General features: G+C 33.3%; 1 protein-coding gene and 2 pseudogenes across 2 annotated transcripts; 1 reads left to right on the forward strand and 2 right to left on the reverse strand.

The window, feature by feature from the left end:
* The first annotated feature begins 1,691 nt into the window (after nt 1–1,691).
* Nucleotides 1,692–3,103, forward strand: LOC143634934 (putative germin-like protein 2-1; annotated as a pseudogene). The gene is made up of 2 exons (XR_013153963.1): nt 1,692–1,815; nt 2,520–3,103. The product of XR_013153963.1 is annotated as a putative germin-like protein 2-1 (transcript).
* Nucleotides 3,104–3,981: 878 nt separating this feature from the next.
* Nucleotides 3,982–10,386, reverse strand: LOC143634935 (pollen-specific protein SF21-like; annotated as a pseudogene).
* Nucleotides 10,387–11,345: 959 nt separating this feature from the next.
* Nucleotides 11,346–18,581, reverse strand: LOC143634941 (protein arginine N-methyltransferase 1-like). Its single transcript, XM_077102891.1, has 8 exons — nt 18,464–18,581; nt 14,279–14,445; nt 14,128–14,191; nt 13,331–13,473; nt 13,171–13,258; nt 12,964–13,079; nt 12,259–12,409; nt 11,346–11,590 (listed from the first exon to the last, which is right to left on the reverse strand). The coding sequence occupies exons 1-8, from the start codon at nt 18,579–18,581 to the stop codon at nt 11,385–11,387; spliced, it is 1,053 nt and encodes a 350-aa protein (XP_076959006.1). The 3' UTR covers nt 11,346–11,384.
* Nucleotides 18,582–21,720: the final 3,139 nt, after the last annotated feature.

Consider the following 21,720-nt stretch of genomic DNA (forward strand, 5'->3'; position numbering starts at 1 on the left):
CTGTGTTTGGTTACATTTCACAAAATTTAATGAAGCATGTTATCTGAAATCACGTGTGAAAAAGAGGGGTCTGTTGACTTTTTGGCTTGTCAAACATCAATGTTTTCTTTTGATTTTTTCTCCTAAACTTTCACCAGTAAAATACTTGATGAAATATGTGAAGAAAAGGTTTTCTATTTGTTGTTTTTGTTGTAGCGATTGATCAATGGTGACAGATCAACTGAAAGTTAGCAATCGGCTTGCTACTAATCTAAGACTGTGTTTAGTGTTTTAACTAAAAAGTGAAAATGTTGTAGGTTTGAAAAAGTTGTCATTAACTTTTCCATAAAAGAAACAAGTAATGATTTAAATAACCCAATTATTATTTGATTTTTATTTTATATAAAATTGGCTTTGGTTTATGTAACTTTGGCCCCATAAAAAGAGCCCTTGAGCCTGTTAACACACTAGCGCCATTTGGGGTTCAATTCCCATTTAGCGCTCATCTTGAACACAGATAAAGGTTTGACTGTGAAACGGTGAATGAGGCGGTATAGGGGCCACTATAAGTCATTGGTCAATAATAATCCATATTGACAATATAATTAGTGACATCGTTGACTTAATTTATGTCGTTTCAAGACAATTTGCAACGTTTTGATTACGGGAAAATCATTCAGTTGTTTGTTAGAGGCAATCGAAGTTACTTTTCGATTAGAGTGAGATTCTATTTGAGAACTAAAGTGAAAATTAAGAGTGTCACCGGTCAAATTATCATAATAGATTATTAAATCTAAGTTGCTTTGTTAAAAAAAAAATATTTATTTATTTTTATAAGTAAGACTTTACTAGATACGTTTGCTTGTTTTAATTATCGATTTAATAATTGTAAAGTTATGGTCAAGTTATTCTACAAAAGTGGACAAAAATGATTATGATTTGTAGTCACAAAAAAAACCCCTAAAAATAATGAAAAATTAATTAAAAAAATCACAACTCAAATTTTAATACAAAAACGAAAATGTAAAAACACAAAAATGTTTCCAACGTTTTTTTCGTTCTCAAAAAAAAAAGACCCTCGAAAAAGACGCATTGCTTCTTTTTGTTTATCATTGTGTTTTGTGTTTATTTTCGTCATTGATTGTGTCTTTTTTTTTGACATTGTGTTTTTTTCTTGATATTGTGTCATATTACTCAATATTATGTCATATTTTGTTCGGTATTGTGTTATATTTTGCGATCTATTGCGTCGTTTTTATGTTTATTATTGTGTTGTTTGTTCATTTTCGGTATTGTGTCTTTTTCTCGGCATTGTGTTTTTTCGTCGTTTTTTTTATAGCGTGAATGGCAGGGGAAACATTTTGGTTTTTTAATTTTTTTTCGTTTTTTATATATATATTCAGTTATGATTTTATATTATTTTTTTAAAAGTTTTTTTGTGTGATCATAAAGCATTCTCACACTTCTTATTTTTGTCTCAATTTTTTTTTAACTTTACCTTAAAGATACCTACACAAATTTAGAAACATGTTTGCTTATAAAATAATAACCAGACAAACATAATATTTGAACTACAAAACTATATATGTTACCTACGTTAAATGACTATTTCAATGATTTACAAGACGGCCATAATTAACGACTTACTCTCACTTCCTTTTATTATATAAGCAACTCAACCTTGCATCATTAACCATTTCATCCACAACAAATTTAACCCATCAATGGCTGGAGTTCTTGGCTCGCTCTTGCTTCTCATTCTTGTTTCTTCAGTAGCCTTGGCAACGGACCCTAGTCCGCTTCAAGACTTTTGTGTCGCAGACCCGAACTCCAAAGGTATGGTATCATTTTCTTAATTTGTATTTCTAGTTCGTTTAGGTTTTGATTAGAGGTGGCGGTTTTACACATTTAGTTATTAAGGGTGCAAACATATCAAAACCGTCCATGGGCTACTCGAGAAAAGCTTTTTTAAAGTTTAAAACAAACTTGATCAACTTGAACTTGAGCCGGAATTAAAGTGTATTTAATAAAGGAGCTCAAGTCTAACCGCTGACCTTCACGTAGAGCATGAATGGGCTCAGAGTCATCACGAGTCTAAACGAGCTTATTATTTGTTTAAGAATATAATGATTTTGATTATTTTATAAAGTGTATGTAATCAAAAAGGTATATTTTAAAAGTCTAATTTTTAAACTTATGTAAAAATTGTATAAATTCTGTTATAGTTTATGTTACTTATTACATTAAAAACTAAATGTGTTTATTATCATTGTCGTCTCCGAGAATCATGAAAAAATTTTGGACTGAAGGCGAAAAAAAATTTGGGCTTTAAATTAGTTGAGTAATTGGGTTTGAACATTAAAAATACATAATTATTTTTTCAAAAAAATATATATAATTTAAAAAAAATCGGGCCTATCAGGGTATTGGGCCAGGGTCGATCGACCACCTGTCCCTGTCTCATAGCCGGCCTTGTTTATCACACTAATTAATCCGCTATGTATAGTTACTTAATCAGCCCATTTCGTGTTTTATGATAGTGTTGGTGAATGGGTTCGTATGCAAGGACCCGAGTTTAGTTCAAGCCGACGACTTCTACTTTGGTGGGCTACGCATGAGGGGAAACACCTCAAATCCAGTTGGGTCCAAGGTGAGCACAGTTTTCGTGCACGAGTTGCCAGGGCTCAACACTTTAGGAATCGCAATGGCTCGTGTGGACCACGACCCCTGGGGGCTCAACCCGAGCCACTGAGCTCTTCACCGTCTTGGAAGGCACTCTTGAGGTCGGATTTGTCACATCAAACCCTGAAAACCGTTTTATCACTAAAATCTTGCACAAAAGTGACGTTTTTGTTTTTCCAATGAGACTTGTACATTTTCAAAGAAACCTTGGGAACACAAATGCGCTTGCGGTTTCGACTTTGAGCAGTCAGGACCCTGGTATTGTCACGATTGCAAATGCGGTTTTTGGTTCGAAACCTGATATATCTACTGATATTCTTGCCAAGGCCTTCCAAAACAGTAACGACGTAATTGAGAATTTACAGTCCAAGTTTTAGGCCAGTTGAAGACACGAAAGAGCTACCAACACAAAATTTAAAGCGAAAATCATAATGCTACCATATAAAACTTGTATTTTTCTTATATAATTCCTTAGCAAAAGATTATTATTATTATTTTGTGATTTTATATGTTATTGTTGCATTTAGTTATAAGGTTAATTTCATATGTATCTTTTTAGAATTTTTTTATTTCATATATCATTCTAATAGAGAAAATTATAATATTGTCCTTTTGAATTAGCTAAATTATGAAAATGTATCATTTTCAAAAATAACTTTTACTCTTTATTCTTTATATGCATGTTTTGCTCGATTTTTGTTGTTTACAATAACAGATGTTAAGTTTTTCAATTAAGTCACCTCATATGCTAGCATAAAGTATCTAGTTTTGAGGATATTAATACAAAAACAGTTTTAAGTAAACTTATTGCTTTAAATATAACTTTTTAGTGGTTTCTCTTTCTTTCTCCTGCTACATGTGACTATCTTTCGTTCACCACGTACAAATGCTTATACGAATTTCATAGTCCTATACTTAAAACTGGGCTAATAATGTATACGGAAAGGCAATATTTTTTAATTTCATTGTTACAAAATACAAAGAAAAAGATTTATAGAAGAGACTACAAATAAATTAATGGTAATCACTCAAAAGATTATATATCCTTTCCCTTGGTATGCATTGGCGAAGCATACGTAGGGGCCCGGGTGTCCTCAAACAACCCTATTTTCTATCAATAGTGTGAATTTACGGGTTTTCGTTCGAAAATTTTTATACATAGTATAAATTTATCCGTTTTCATCTGAAAACTTTGAGCCCGGCCACTGGTGTTTATGAAAATTTTTATACGTATTGAATCTGGCCACCCTGGTGTTTTCGTCCAAGCTTCGCCACTGTTGGTATGTATATGTCTACCCTTCCATAGGAAGAAAGCCTTTGCTAGCTCTTGTTGGCACGCGGTTGGGGAGAAGATACCCGTGTTTTAATCGGCCCATTCGTTTTGGGTAAAGAAGCCCAGGATCAACACAACACAGCTCAAGTGGGCTCCGTGAGCTATCATTGAACTGGCATGGTCTATACAATCCAAATCTCTTTAGAAAATATTCAAGAGGGATCAACATTGCATGAGGTTGTTCTTCCGGCACCATTGATCCACATGGATGTACCTATATAACGGTATAGTTTGGTCAGTTTTGAAAATAACCATTTTAGTTGGTTTTACCTGTTTGCCGTTTTGACTGTCTGAACTGATTTTTTTTTCAAGATATTTAATTTTTTAAAAAGAAAAAAAAGACGATTCATGAATATGATATATATAAACACACACACAAATTCAAAACATAAAAAGCAATATATATATATATATATATATGTATATATATCTACAAATTCAAAAAATAAAAAGCAATAATAAATGTCAAATGGTCAGTTCAGTTTACACGGCTTGTTTCAAAATTTCAAACCAGACTGAACTGAAACCGTTTGGATCTCAAACCGGCAAATAAGGATATATATATATATATATATTACTAATAATAGTCTATTTCACCAGATAAACATACCTCAACCAAATTGAAACACTTTTTACCCAATATTGTTTTCATATGAAGGGCTTCATCAAGAAATGGAGACATGTCACCAACAAAAATAATAGTTTTGCATTCTAGGGTCTCTATATCTTTTGTGATGTCATGTCTCCTACACATAAAAATAAATAAAAAAAAATATAAACAAAAATGTAAAGAGTTACATTATAGAGGTTTAAAATGAGCTACTCGAGATCAGCTCGTTAAAAAGCTCGATCAAGCCGAGCTTAACTGAGCCCGAGCTTGAGTCTAAAAATAAGCTTTTTTAATTAACGAGCCCGAGCCTGAGCTTCACTTATCAAGATCGAGCCGGCTCGCGAGCATGAATGAGCCTGTCGTTTATATAATTTTTTAAAATATATATTTAATAATTATTAATTAGTATATATAATGTTATGAAAATATAAATAAAAATAACTAAATAACATATATTATTTTATAGATAAAATTATAATTGAGAAAAAATATATAATAAATATATGAAAAAGAATTAATAAATAGCAGGCAAGCTGAGCTCGAGCTCGAGCTCCATGTAAGTTAAACGGGCCGAGCACGAGCTAGTCGAGCTAGGGCTCGGCTCGGCTCGTTTTGTTTGCACCCCTAGGTTGGACTAACCCGAAATACTTTTGTCCAAAAATTATTATTATTATTATTATTAATTTACGTGCTATGACTAAAGATATATATTATTACAATAATATTATATTCTTTTAAATAAAGCGATTTGGCATGTTGCATGTATTAAAAACAATAAAGTTGGAACGACTTTTGACCTGTTTGACCCATTACAGATAAAACATAAGTAAATGTGTCATAACTGTCACCTGTCAAGTGCTTGAAGATAACGCATCACGTTAATGCTATCTCTCTCGTCCAATAACTATAATAAAAGAGAAAACAAAGCATTAAGGTAATTATCTATTTACCCATTCCTCTTATCACTACTTACTGAAGCTAAGCTCGTTATCCAAGGGCGATTAGGTAATTTCAAACTAACCTTCTTGCATGCTCGAACCATTTCCGATTCGGGGACTTCTAGATTTCCACATACTCCCTGATTTCATCCATAGAAATTTGTGATCAAAATTATATTCGGGCTAGGCCCGGCCCGTTAGAGAGAAAGTAGCATAAAAGTAGGAAGTTCGAATATATACCTTACTGAAGTATCTGTAAATCAGTAACTCCTTTATTATGTCACACATACCGCAATAATAAAGCAATTTCGACATGATCTATGAACGAAAACTTTGGTTAGAAAGATGTAAATTTAACTAAACATTGGATTCTTCAAACCGCAATCGTCACTTTAAAAAATGCACATCTAGAAGTGCGAAAAATAGACGGGTCGAGGTGAAAAAGGGTAATTTTGTAGCCATTTTGGTAAATTTACTTAAAATAATAGCGTGCTAAAACTGATTAGGGGTGCAAATAAGCCAAGCTGCTTGCGAGCTACTTGAGATCGGCTCGTTAAAAAGCTTGATCAAGTCGAGCTTAATCGAGCCCGAGTTCGAGCATAAAAGTAAGCTCGTTTAATAAATGAGCCTGAGCCTGAGCTTCACTTATCGAGCTTGAACCAGTTCGCGAGCCTAAACGAGCCTGCCAGTTATATCATTTTTTAATAATTATTACATAAAATGTATAATGTTATCAAAAAATAAATAAAATAACTAAATAATATATATTTTTTATACATAAAATTATAATAGAAAAAATTATAATTATTTAAAAAATAACTGATAAATAGTAAACGACCCGAGCTCAAGCTTGAAAATCTATTCACGAGCCGAGCTCGACTCCGTTTAAGTTAAACGAGCCAAGCACCCCTAAAAACTGATTATGAAATTAGTTTATTTTATTACTTAATTAAACAATAATGAAAGAACTAACTTTATTGTAAATCCATTCATTCCAAGTAGCTGCTCTGCATATAGGAGAAACAAGTATCAAACCAGTTACTCTTTCACTATATGTTATCTGCAAAAAAAATAATATTAATAATAATAATTGGTCAAACATGATCAAACAAATCAGTCCAATAACATCACTTTTTGACGCATATATTATAAACACTATTATTTGAAGAGTAAACTGCGGTTTTCGTCCCTGTGGTTTGTCCAAATTTGCGGTTTTAGTCAAATAGTTTTAAATTTGCGATTTTAGTCCCTGTGGTTTCATTTCACTTGCAATTAAACCTGAATTCACTAATCCTGTTAAGTCTAAGTCTGGTCGTTAAACCCATCAACGTGTCCTTCATGTGAGGGACAGTTTTGTCATTTTTCTCCCCGAATAAACCCCAGTCCTAATTCGCAAGCCCCCTCACGTGAGGGGCTGGGGTGTATTTTGGGGGGAAAAAGGACAAAACTACCCCTCACATGAAGGAGACGCTGATGGGTTTAACGACCAGACTTAATGGGATAAGTGAATTCGGGTTTAATTGCAAGTGAAATGAAACCACAGGGACGAAAATCGCAAATTTGAAACTATTGGACTAAAACCGCAGATTTGGACAAAACCGCAGTTCACTCTTATTTGAATAATAATCTAACTTTTTCGAGAAAACAAATGATTTAGAAGGTTTTATGCACTAATAATCAAAATCGACCCATCCAAAAATTTATAACTAAATAATACCGAAAATAATGTGAGGATGTAGGCGCCCGCCATTGCACCCATACACATCACTGAACCAAGCCTGAAAAACATACCATCACATAATAAGTTTATTGTGTAACAGTTAAACCAATATTTAATGTTTATTATTACCTAAAATGATTAAGGATCACAAGAATTTGATCACAAAGATCAACAACAGAAGGCGCAGGCTTGTCTAAAGATATCGACGCAGCTCCTCTCTGCAAAAACTTTTGTGTAAATCCCACAAAAAAATTTATGTTGATAATATGTATAAGCGGCCCGTTTACTTATGGTTTATATTAAACGGACTAAGCGGGCTAAATGGGTCAAGTCAAATAATAAGTCAAAAGGTAAATGGGTCAAACGGGTCAAAAGCTGCCAATAGTGTATTTTGACTATCTTCAATGTGTACAACCTCCTAAATCTCTTTATGCAAAAAAATGATCTTTTAATATTATAATAATATAGTTTTTGTGATCTTATTTGACGCGCGCATTAATTTAATAAAAAAAAACGCTAGGCAAAGAAGCGTTCCTCCCCGACCCTTTTGGCCCTTTTCAAAGCTTTGGTTTTTCATGTACCAAACACTGAACCGAATCTGTAAACACTGAAACGAGCCGAGCTCGAGCCCTGTGTAAGTTAAACGAGTGGAGCTCGGCTTGTTTGCATCCCTATAGGCATTATACACAAGATAACAGACCTGCATATTATAGGGGTGCAAACAAGCCGAGCCCGAGCATGGCTCGTTTAACTTACACAGGGCTCGAGCTTGAGCTTGACTCGTTTTGAATGATCTCCATTTCTAAAGCTACAGCTTGGCTCGTGAGTAGTTATTCAAGCTAGAGCTCGACTTGGGCTCAGGTCGTTTACTATTTGTTAACAATTATTATAATAATAACATAATATATAACAATTATTAACATAAAATATAACAATTATTATTATTCGTTTACTATTTGTTAACATTATATATAACATTACAATATTAATTAACAATTATTATAGTTTTTATCAAGTTGAAAGGGAAAGGGGATTTAAAAGAATTATAAATTGACAAAAACCTGGATGGGGTTTAACGGAGAAGTATGACTTTATTAATCAATTGGACTGAAACTATTACAATATGAAACTTTAATGACTCAAATTATTCAAAGGTTTGTCGATTGTACCAAAACAGTTAAAATCAACAAATCACATGGATCAAAACAGGAGTTCTCTCATCAATTAACATAACAAAATTTAGGCCCAAGTGCATTATTTCGGGCCACTTTTTTTTCCTATAATTTTCAAGCTCAAATGTCAAAACCGAACGGAACTCATTATAAAAACCGAAAAAAGCAAACGGTTTCAAAAATCACCCAAAAACCAGTGTTTCAGCCCACAACCAACCCCTAATTTTGCCCCGTATGTCTAATAATCAATTAATTAACCAAAAAAAAATAAAAATAGGCACATAGTTTCATGCCCAAATGTGTAATAATTAATTAACATAAAAAATTTTAGGCCCAAATTCATTTTTTGGGCCTCCTTTTTTTTCCAAAAAATTTCAAGTCCAAATGGCAAACCGAGAAAACTGAAACCAACCGAAAACCCAACAACCAAAACCGACCCCTACTTTAATCCGTATAAGAAAGTATTTGGTGCTTCATGGTCTGAAACAAAAAGTCCACACTAACAAACCTCATGACCAGGTGGAGTAATGTGATAAATGCAGAAGTTGTGGCGTAACAAGGAAGCCGATTCGGGCGAGACGAAGAGTCCTTCAAAGCAAGACTTGTCTGCAAACACAAAACACGTATCAAAAACCGACATTAAAATATTTTTTAAAAGAAAAATTTAGAATTTGGAGTCGGTTGTTACGGGTTAGGCCTATATCCGGATAAGTAATCAATGGTGGCTTTTTTTGATCTCCATACACAGTAACAGACACAGAACCGCAGCCAGTCTGAATGATATGTTCCTGTATTGACATTCCAAACACACAAAAAATATTATGAAATTTTTGTGGAACATCAAAATCCACGCGGGACAAACAACTGAATCGTTTGTTGTCCCGCGTTGTATGTCCCACCTACGTTATGCACAACAAAACAATGTAGCATAGGTGGGACGAAAGTGGGACATAAATATCCTTGTTCTAGTTTCCCGGTATAAATTTGGCTGATTATGATTATAATTATGATTTGTTAACTATTTGGGCAAAGTAATTACATTAACTATTGAGGATAAAACTATAAATGAGGGATTTGCATAATCAGAAAAATATTGTGAGAACTAGAAAAAATAAATCTAAATTTTTACTTTTTGAGTTTTTAGTATCAGTGGTTCATATTTTTTTAATACCTTTTTCCTTTTTTATACAAAGTTACAAACATATATGTTATCTACATAAAAAAAAACCATTAAAGTATTATGTTCATATATATATATTCATTTTTAAACGTTTACCAACACATGCGTAGAATATATACTAACACATGATTTACACATGTGCAGGTTCTATATATAAACGAATTTCGTTTATATGTTTTTTGAAAACGTCTAACCCGCCTTCTTAAAGTCGTGATAATTACTTTTTAAAACAAACTATTGTCTGTTTCGATGTAATCTAAACATTGAAATTTTTTCTAAAAAAAGTAACCCAGACCATTCAATAAAACAATCAACAATATGTATAGGGGTGTGCAGTGCACCGTTTGGTTTGAGTCGGTTTAGGCTAAAACTGAATCAAAAAATGAAACTTCAAAATTTTGAACTTTTAAAAAACCGTTAGTTTTTGGTTAAAACAATGCATCATGATCAAAATTTTAGTTTTTTTTTTTAAATTGAAAATAAATTCTGGCCCGTTTATTTATTAACGAGCTGGTTTGGTTACACATTATCTCAAAAATGGGTGTCAATCATGTCGGGCTGTCAGATGAATTGCTCAACCGAATACGACCCATAATTATACTCGTGTCAAAAGCATCAACCCTATCACGCATACACTTAAAATCATGCAACCAGAACACGGCACGTTCAAACAGGTTGGCAGGTAATAATCAAGTTTTAAATGCGTGTTAACCTTGCCGCCAAAATGGAGCGTTGGCAAATCGGCGGCAATAGAATGAACAGAATCAGCCATGGCTGCGGCTTCTGTGTCCGTCCGACGAAACCTAACAAACCCTTATAACTTCTTTTTTAATTATTATTACTCTCCACAATCGACGGTATTGTTTTCTCTCCAATTCTTATAAGTAGCCACCATTTGTGGCATATAAGTAGCGGTTTTTCCTCCTTTTTCCATTTTTTCTCTCCATCAATTTGTCTGATATTAATAGTATAGCCGTTCATGTTTTTCAAATTTATTTTTGCCTCTTGGTAGTAAAAAGAAAAAATAAATAATAAACTAAATTAAGTTATACTTAGCCTATGATTTTAACCTTCATAATTCATATGACCTATATAGTAGTTTTATTCTAATACCGCTCATTTGGCTATTAAATGGTTCACTTTTCATCTTACCATATGGCTCCTATTATCATACGGGCCGTATGACACGTCAGCATTGTCTATATACTATATCGCTACAGGGGTGTAAACGAGCCGAGCTCGAACTCGGTTTGTTTTGACTTGAGAACTCAAGCACAAATTGCGAGTTTTTTTTCAAGCTCGGGCTAAGCTCGTTTATTATTTATTTACTAATTTATATATGTTTTTAATTAGTTTTATATATTTTGATAGAAACCTTAAACAAGCCTAAGCTTGGCTCAAACGAACCAAAGCTCGAATCGTTTATCAACGCATTATCAAACTATGAGTTGCAGGTCATATATATAGCTTAAACTAAATTGATCATAAATGAAAATTTTAATAATATTAATAACGAGCTTAGCTCATAAGTCATTCAGCTCCAACTCAAGTCAAGCTTTTAACGAAACAAGGGTAACTCGGCTCGCTAGCATGCTAAACCCAATAAAAATGTCACAAAATCATGAATAAAAATAACCAGTTTAGGATACAAAACTTAACGCATAAACCGAGATGTTGCAATCAACTTGCAAAACGACCCCAACACCCAGTGACCCCCCCCCCCCCCCCCCCGACAAAATCAAAACACGTTACCAAACTCGTTTTTTTGCATCAACGCATTTTGTACTCTTGGGTTCTGGAGACATTGCAACGACAACCGTTTAATGAGTATTTGAGAGTGATGTCAACATCTCGGGGGTTTTTCTTGTTTTGTGTCACGGTCATGGTTCCAACCACGAACTCTCCTTGGCATATGGTTAACACGTCTTCAAGATACAACACTGTTTGTTTCCAATGCGTATTCTTTGACCTTGGTCCTAAATTATGAAAAGCAACGCAACAAAGTAAAAATTTTGACTCAGTAAAAATAAATTTTGAAATTTTGCCCGTTTATATATTAATGAGTTGTTTGGTTGCATATTATCTCGAACGGGTTGAAAGTAAGATGTCAATCGTGTCAGGTTGGCGGGTTGAATTGTCAACCTGAACACGACCCATATTTTATTTGTGTCAAAAACTCATCTCAATGTCGCACAACATGTTTAACCTGCTTAACTAAACTAAACGTGTCAAGCAAGTTGGCGGATTATAATCAAGAAAACTTGTTAATCGGGCTGGTGGGTTGTAGAAATTGAGTTAAACGGGTTAGTAGGTAGACCTGTTTCACTAAACAAGGGTTGACCTGTTTAACTAAACAGGCTAAACAGGTCAACTCAAACGCCACCGGTTAGTAAAGTAGGTACGCCTGAACACAGCCCGTTTTATTAAAGAGTTAGATTTGCCAACACAAAACTTGATTAATTTCGAGTCTGAGTCAGAAATTGCCACTTAAAAAGTAACCCAAAATGTATTTTTACTGTATACCACCCTTCTAATTGTTTTATTTGAAAACTTATATTAATATTGTAATAATTGTTTATGGGTCAACGCAACCTGACCCGGAACCCAACACCCACATTTAGAAAATGTAAAGAAAATAACTAACCTGTAGAGAAGCCTGTCATTTTGTGGCACACGCTAAAAGAGACATCAAAGTAAGCTACAAGAGCGTGAATGTAATCATCACGTTCAGCCACAAGCTTGAACGGGGCTGTAAATGATGCATCCCCAGAAGTCATCTTGGAGATATTCATGTTCTGTATGATTTCAAACATGACAATTTAGACACTTACAAAAAGTTGATTTGGCAAATGTTTAAATCTCCAACAAGCTAAGCATTTAATGCGGAAAAATATCGGATATCGGTTATCGCAGTGAGATATCGATGGGATATCAGTAATTTTAATATCACGTGAAATTCATATATATTTAACACTAATAAGTCAGTATAGTCCCCTACCATTAACAAATTAACCTTTTGCAACTTGCAAAACACAAACAATCGTAGCAAGTAAGAATTTATTGAGACTTAAAACGCTTACATTGAACACTAAAAGTTGATAATTAAGACTTAAAACACTGATATCGGGAACATCGGTGATATATCAGTCCCATATCGCTCAATATTGCTGATATTATCGGTGCCGATATTCTGACCGATATTTTGACTGATATTTCACCAAGGAACCGATAACCGATCTATCACTGGATATATCCACTGATATATCACTGATATATTGGTGATATATCGGCGATATCGACTGCATAGCCAACAAGTGAAATCAGTTAAATATGTTGAGATATATCTCACCTTAAGTAACTGACTATTTGTAACAATCTGATTCTGGTCAACTGTGTCAACAAGAGGTTCCATCATAGACTGCTTCCTGATGCAGCTCATGTCAAAACCGTACACGTTTTTCCAAACTGAGACCATAACAAACAAAAGTCAGCAAAGTCAAACTCGTATATTTGTCAGTCAACATAAGGTTAGCTTATGTCAACGGTAGTTGCTTACATTCAATCTTGTCCTCCTTGTATACAGAATCCTCAATTGCTGTCAAATGGAGTGATGCATTATCAGGTAACACAATCCCATTGTTAACCTATAAAAAACAAACAAAAGTTTCAAAACAAATTAACAAATTAAAAACCGAAAAGAATTAAGTAAAACTTACCAGCCACTTATCGCGAGCATACAAAACTGTATTTAACATGTTCTCATATAACAGAAAATAGCCCATCCATTCTGAAATAATAATATCCACTTGTGGAACCGGAAGGTCGATTTCTTCAACTTTTCCCTTCAAAACAGTTATAACTGTGACAAAATGGCAGAAGACAAAGAATTAGTTGACTAGTCAATCTAACATTTAAAAAAGAGCGAACTGCGATTTTAGTCTAATAGTTTCAAATTTGCGATTTTCGTCCTTGTGGTTTCATTTCACTTGCAATTAAACCTGAATTCACTAATCTTGTTAAGTCTGGTCGTTAAACCCATCAGCGTGTCCTTCACGTGAGAGGAAGTTAGTCCAATAGTTTCAAATTTGTGATTTTCGTCCCAGTGGTTTCATTTCACTTGCAATTAAACCCGAATTCACTAATTCAATCAAATCTGGTCGTTAAACCCATCAGCATGTCCTTCATGTGAGGGGCAGTTTTGTCCTTTTTTCCCAAAATACACCCCAGCCCCTCACGTGCGGGGGGGCTTGCGAATTAGGACTGGCGTTTATTTGGAGAGAAAAATGACAAAACCGCCCCTCATGTGAAGGACACGCGGATGGGTTTAACGACCAGACTTAACGGAATTAGTGAATTCGGGTTTAATTGCAAGTGAAATGAAACCACAGGGACGAAAACCGCAAATTTGGAACTATTAGGCTAAAACCGCAGATTTGGATGAAACACATCGATGAAAACCGCAATTTACTCTTTAAAAAAAATGTAAGAACTTCAAATTAAAAGATGTTAATACCATCTGAAAAACCGTTTGCTTTAACAATCTCTTTTGCCATGTCAGCCATCTGTGAGCACTCAATCTGCAAACAAAAACACAGTCAAACATATCAGTGTCTATCATTTGAGTTTTAATATGAATCATATGACAGACACAAAAAGATACATACTGCGTAAACGTGTTTTGCTCCAGCTTTTGCACAGAAAAGGGATAATATTCCCGTGCCAGCACCAACATCAAGAACAATCTTGTCTTTGAATAAGAATTTGTTCTTGTAGATTACATTTTGATAAGTCTTGGTTCTCACCACATCCTTCAGCATTTCCTCATGAATACCTGCAGCCATAAAAACAAAAACATAAAAATGTCAGACGATATTATAGAATCAAATCAACAAAAATAAAGAAAATATCAAAGAGCAGTTGAAAAAATACTGAAAACCAATTGCTGATGCAATCAAGCAACTCATCAAATTGGATTATTGATTTTTAAGAAATTAATGATATTCATTATCATAAGAATGACAAGCAACTTTAATGCATGAAGTACATGTTAAAACACGATTATAAACTATAGCAATTATAAACTACCAAAATATCATTTGATTTCATAAACTACGAAAAGAACACAGCTGATAAATTGTATGATTTCCTTTCATTTTTACATGAATAAAACATAAAGCAACAATTGTTAGCTCCATCAATCAGCTTAACACGCTTATCAACTGATTTCAAAGCCTAAAGAACTGAATCAACTGAGATACTAAATGAATTCCTTTTATTTTTAAATAAACAACATAAAACAACAAATTTTAGCTAATTAAATCAGCATAACTCGTTGTCAATTGATTTCAAACCCTAAGAAAATGACAGAACTGAGATATTTTACAATTTTTCTTTCATTTTAACATAAACAAACATAAAACAACAATCATTAGCTCTTTTAATCAGCATAACTCGTTTATCAATTGATTTCAAACCCTAAAAAACTAACACAGCTGAGATATTTATGACTTCCTTCCATTTTAATACAAAAAATAACAACTTTTAGCTGCTTCAATCAGCATAACTCATTCATCAACTAATTTTAACCCCTAAGAAACCAACACAACTAAAATATTGTAAAATTCCTGTCATATAAACATGAAAAATCATAAAACTAAGGGTGCATACGAGCCGACGATTTGAGCACTGTTTCTAAAGCTCGAGCTCGACTCAATATAAATTCTCTCGAGCTCAACTAAGTTCAGGCTCTACTCGTTTATTATTTATTAATTAATTTATAAACACTTTTTTAACTATTTTCATAAAACCTTTTTAAGAAAATTTTTTATATATATTATTTAGTCCTTTTCTCATAACTTTATATATGATAAATACTATTATATAAACACATATTTAATAAATTAAAATAAAAAATATATAAATACTAGAGTCGTTTATGCCCGCGAGCTGACTCAGTAAGTTAAGCTCGGGATCAAGTTCGAGCTTTTAACAAGCCGATCCCACGTAGATCACGAGGCTCGTTTGCACCACCAAAAAACTAAAACTTTTAGCTACTTCAAATCAACATAACTCATTTATTAACTGAATACAACCCCTAAGAAACTGATACAACTGAGACATTATATGGTTTCCTTTCATTTCAACATGAGCAAACATAAAACAGCAATCTTTAGCTACTTCAATCAGCATAACTCGTTTATCAGTTGATTTCAAATCCTAAGAAACTGATACAACTGAAATATCAAATATCATATGCTTTCCTTTCATTTTAACAAGAACTAATACAAAACTAGGGATGCAAACAAGCCGAGCCCAAGCTTGACTAGGCACAAGCTCAGCTTGTTTGACTCACGAAAGCTCAAGCTCGGGCCGATATGAGCTGTTTTTCTAAAGCTTGAACATGGCTCGAGCTAGTCAACTATTTACTAACTAATCTACAAACATTTGTAATTATTTAAACAAATTATTTATATATACATATTTCTAATAAAAATCTTTATATGTAGCATAATATACATTATTTAGTTATTTATCAAGAAGGCACAAGTGCGGAAGATGGAGGTAGCAGAAATGAGAATGCTACGTTGGATGTGTGGGCACACAAGGCTAGACCGAATAAGAAACGTTGTGTTTCGCGAGAGATTAGGGGTGGCGAACATAGCAGACAAGATAAGAGAGTGGAGATTGAGATGGTTTGGACATGTAAAGAGAAGACAGACGACGAATCCTGTTAGATCCGTAGAAAACATTACTATAGAGGGGAGGAGGGGTAGAGGACGACCGAAATTGACTTGGGATGAGAAGATTAGGCAGGATTTGATAGACCTAAACCTCTCCGAGGACATGGTTGAGGATAGGAATTCGTGGAGAAGTAGAATTAAAGTTAAGGATTTTTAGAGAGAATTGAATACCTTAGGGCTTAGACTTAACTTATTTAGGTCACATACCATAATGGTATTTCCCTTACATATATTATTATTATTTTTATAATTATTATTAGCTTTTATATAGCTGTTAAACTGTGATCTTATTATTAATATTATTATAATTAGTAGTAGTTTTAAAGTTAAGGACATGGTTGAGGATAGGAATTCGTGGAGAAGTAGAATTAAAGTTAAGGATTTTTAGAGAGAATTGAATACCTTAGGGCTTAGACTTAACTTATTTAGGTCACATACCATAATGGTATTTCCCTTACATATATTATTATTATTTTTATAATTATTATTAGCTTTTATATAGCTGTTAAACTGTGATCTTATTATTAATATTATTATAATTAGTAGTAGTTTTTATATAACTGTTAAACTTTGATTTCCTTTATTTTGCTTCATACACTTGTACCTAGAGCCGAGGGTCTCTCTGGAAGCCACCTCTTTATTCCTTTGGATAGAGGTACGGTGTGCCTACATCCCACCCTCCCCAGACCCTACTTATAGCTTTGCTGTCGGTGGGATTTTACTGGGCATGATTGATTGATTGATTGATAGTTATTTATCATAAATTTAGATATAATAAATACCATCATATCAACATATATTCAATAAAATAAATAAAATATATATAAATAAGAGGCTCGTTTAGGCTCGCGAGCTTGCTAGATAAGTGAAGCCCAGGATCGAGCTCGTTTTTCAAGCTCAAGTCAAGCTTTTAACTATCCAATCTCAAGTACCACTACATAAAAAAACAATCTTTAGCTACTTCAAATCAACACAACTCATTTATCAACTAAATCCAAAACCCTAAGAAACTACTTCAAATATCACATTATGTATTTTCCATTAACAGTCACATAACAATACACAGAGTAACATAAAACCGTTAATAATTAAATAATTATTTACCAAAATGAGAGTATGAATCAAAATAATAATCGAAGCATAAATACAACTTTTAGCTACTTCAATCGCCATAGCTTGTTTTTCAATTGATTTCAAACACTAAAACCTGACAAACATAAAACTAGGGGTGCAAACGAGCCAAGCCAAACCCGAGCTCAACTAGGCTCGAGCTCGGCTCGTTCAGACTTGCAAGAGCTCGAGCTTGGATCGATTTGAGCTCTTTTGCTAAAGCTCAAGCTCGGCTGGATAGACATTTTTTATTAACTAAATTATAAACATTTTTAACTACTTTTATATTTTTACTAATAATAATCTTTATATATAACATAATTATATACATATATATATCCAAATAGCAACTTATGTATGCATCATAAGTTGTACCCACTTTTTGTTTTTTTTCCCTTTTTTTCATCTTTAATATTTTGACTTTTAACCCAAAACTTTTACATCTTTTACAATTTAACCTCAACATATTTTACTTTCAACTTTTTTTCTCAATACTTTTTATTTTTACCAATTTTTAATTTTACGTTTTTGATATAAATTTTGAGAGTTACACGTCGCATTGTGCGTGTGTGGTTCAACATTCCTAACATCTTTTTCCCCGTTTAACGGACCCGTCGCAACGTGTGGGTTCAAGATCGACTTAGTTATTGCTTTCTGTCTTTTACATTTAACTTGCTTGGTTAACGTTTTTCAGCTACTTTTCGTTCGGTTTTATACTGTCATTTTTTATTCTTATTATACGAGTTTTTTTGGTGTTGGTGGTTGCTACTTGGTATGGTTTTATGCCCCCGTGGCAACGCGAGGGCTTAATACTAGCATATACTATTTAGTTATTTTCTCATAACTTTATATATAATATAACAAATACTCTTACATAAATAACAGACTCGTTTAAGCTCAGCTCCATTCGAGCTTTTAACAACCTCAACTGTGACATTATATATTTTCAATTACAAACACACAACAGCACAGAGTAACATAAAACTGTTAATTAATTACCAAAGTGAGAGTAGGAATCGAAGTAATAATCAGCACTGGTCTTATCACCACCGAGTATTGACGAATCATCAGCCGCCACGACGATTGTTTCATCTGCGTCTTCGAACTCTGGATTCATCGCTGCTGGTTATTATTATTATTATTATTATTATTATTATTTAGGGTTTTGGATAATAATAATAAGAAGAAGAAGAAGAAGAAGAAGAAGAAGAAGAAGAAGAAGAAGAAGATGAAGATGCAGCGGAGAAGAAGAAGAAGAAAATTATTTAGGGGTTTAGGGTTTACGGAAGTCGCCTTCCTTTTGTACGCAAATAAATAAATAAAAGGTGTGCGTAACAAAAATCGACAGAACACACTAAATTTGTTTTTGTTTTGTTATAGTTATGGTATGGTAACAAAAATCGACCGAAGGCAACGGAAAATGATCGGATTTGCGTAAACTTATCGTGTTTTGTTTTAGTTCTAGTACCATAATGAAAACCAAACAAATGCTGATTTTTTTAGTTCCGGCACCGTGATGGAAACCAACCGAATTTGCGGAAATTGACCGACTCAATGTCGGGGATCGATAACGGGTGGGTTTTACCAACGATCGAGTTTTAACGGAGGACGCCACCTCATTGGTCAATCTCAATATTAATTTTTTTGTTTTATTTTTTGGTTTCGGTTTTTGCCATTTGAACTTAAAGGCCGAAAAGAAAGTTGGTTGAAAATAATGAATTTAGGTAGAGTTAATTTTGTTAATTGTTAGCTAATAGACAATTATATATTAGGCCAAAACTATGAGTTACATATTAAATTCTTATAAATTATGTAAAATAAAAATAAAAATAAAAACATAGAAATTCGGTTCCGTTCGGTTTGGTTTTTATTACAGGCAAAGCCAAAAGTAAACGTTAGTTCGGTTTTTACAAAAACATTATACAAAATCGTCGGTTTGGATTTTTTCCGGTTTCGGATCTGTTTTTTGGTTTCTTGCACACCCCTATTTAGATACGCACAAGAAAAAGGTTTTTTTAGATGAAGTCCTCATTATTCACCAAGCCTACTTTACTCAAATAATATATATTTATGTTATCAATAAAAATGAAAACCATAAATATTTATCATTATTATGTAAGAATTACTCTATGTAACTTAATTAGTAATAATAAAGTCTTAACAGAGTTTGAGGTTAAAAAAACTACTCACGGGTTGAACTCAAACTTTAGAAATAGGGTTGAAATGAGTTGAACTAGATCTTTTGCAAATTAATCTAATCGAGTTTGAGCTTAGACGAGTCGAGCTAAGATAAACTCACTAAAACCTCACGTTTTTATTAACATGCAAATTATTATTATTATAGATATTAAGATGTTGTTTAAAAGGTCTTTTAAATATTGATTTATTAAAAAGTTGAATTTGTTGTGAAACAACAGCCTATTAACTACACTAAATATGTATGTTATCATATAGTAGAGAGAAAATGAGAAGTTGAGAAAGAGGAGAAGTTCTTAATCATTGAAATATTAAATACCAAATAAAACAGCCACTGTTATAGGGCCATAGCAATAATACAAAAATAATAAAATATAGAGGTTGTGAATGTGAAGAGTCACTACATTATGATGCATTCATAACACTCCCCCTTGACTATCCACATGATGAAATAAGATGGCGTATTATATGCTTGATGATGTTGCCTCGCTAAAAACCTTGCTAGGAAAACCCATTAGGACAAATCCATAGCTTAGGGAAAAAAAGTGCAACACGGATAATACTTCCTCTCATTTATACATCCTTTAGGTGATGAGTTCCGATCTTCTGAGAAAGTTTACGCGAGACTTTTGTTGTTAACAATTCATCACTTAATCTTGAAGCGCATGGTTCCTTGTGTCAAATAATAATGTACTATCTTCAAATATGACTTGCCACACTCCAACCTACGGCGGAATGCTGGGGTGCGAACCATTGGTTTATGGCTCACAAGACACTATCATGCAATTTAATATGACAATATCTAATTTATTTATTAAAAATTCAACCAAGTACACAAGGTTCAAACAATTACAAATCAAAAATAACCAAATAATCCAAAATAATAAAAGCAAACACATTCGTCTTTTATTAAGATAACTTAAGGCATCTCTAAATGCTTCTTTACCTTAGGTTCAAACTAGATGATAACCTGCAATATGCATAAATAACATAGTTTGTCAACACGAGGTTGAGTGAGAAAATCACCAGTTTTAATAATATGGTAATATGCATATAAATGAGCAAACCTGTATTGTGAGTATCAACAATTAAATAAATGTAAGTAGTTTGTGTCATTTGATCATTGCCATGCGAATCGGGCTTTAGCTACTAAGGCATTATCAATTACTATGCTAGAATAAATGATAAACATCTCTGAATGCTAGAATTAAACAAATAAGCAAGTAAGCAAATAGCAAATAAGCATTTAATTGATCAACAACACAATAATCATGATTTGCTAGTATGGATAATATGTAGTATGAAAATATAAATAAGTAAGCATAAAGTCCCCAAAAAGGTTTTAAAAGCAATAAAATAGGGGAGTGATTACTCACCTTAATGGTTGGTGAGCTAAACAATAAAATATGTATAATAAACGAATTCTGAGCTTTTAACGCGCTGACTGATCCGACATGAACTGACGTGGAACTTTTAGGCACAAAGCTAGAATTAAAACGAGAACATAGCCGCTAGAATCAGACCAAACGGATGTGCAGAATTCAAGTTATGAGGCTTTTAATATTTAAGCGAGTTGGTACTGTTCAAAATCCAAACTTCGAGTTATGAGTCGGGTTCTGACCAGTGCATTAAAAATTTTAAAATAAACATAAAAGTCTTCTGACCCAAAAGCTAGTTTTGACCAAAAGATAGAGAAATCGCATAGTTGAATATTTTGACTATTATGCTATAAAATGAGCCGGGATCAATTTGACCCCGAGACTCCCTCAATCTCAGAAATTGGAGGGCTTTTGTTTACGAGATGAAAATACACGTTTTATCATAAGACAACTTACCCGGAAAGATTAAGGAACAAGAAGATAAACGAGGTCAAAAAGTCTTGAAGCTTGAAAGTCAATGGTGGCTTGAAGAACTTGAATAATCTTAAAGAAACCGACAATGAAGAAGGGAATTTTGTGGGATATGGGGAGGATGGCTGGAAATCAACAGTTTTTAGGGTTTAGAGATGTGTTTTGATTAAATATTGAGAGTGTAATGCATTTATAAAGTAATCAACTCGA

The sequence above is a fragment of the Bidens hawaiensis genome, unplaced genomic scaffold (genome assembly GCF_021521415.1).
Source record: "Bidens hawaiensis isolate Kalapana, Puna unplaced genomic scaffold, B.hawaiensis_p1.1 tig00007279_1, whole genome shotgun sequence".
Classification (NCBI taxonomy): domain Eukaryota; kingdom Viridiplantae; phylum Streptophyta; class Magnoliopsida; order Asterales; family Asteraceae; genus Bidens; species Bidens hawaiensis.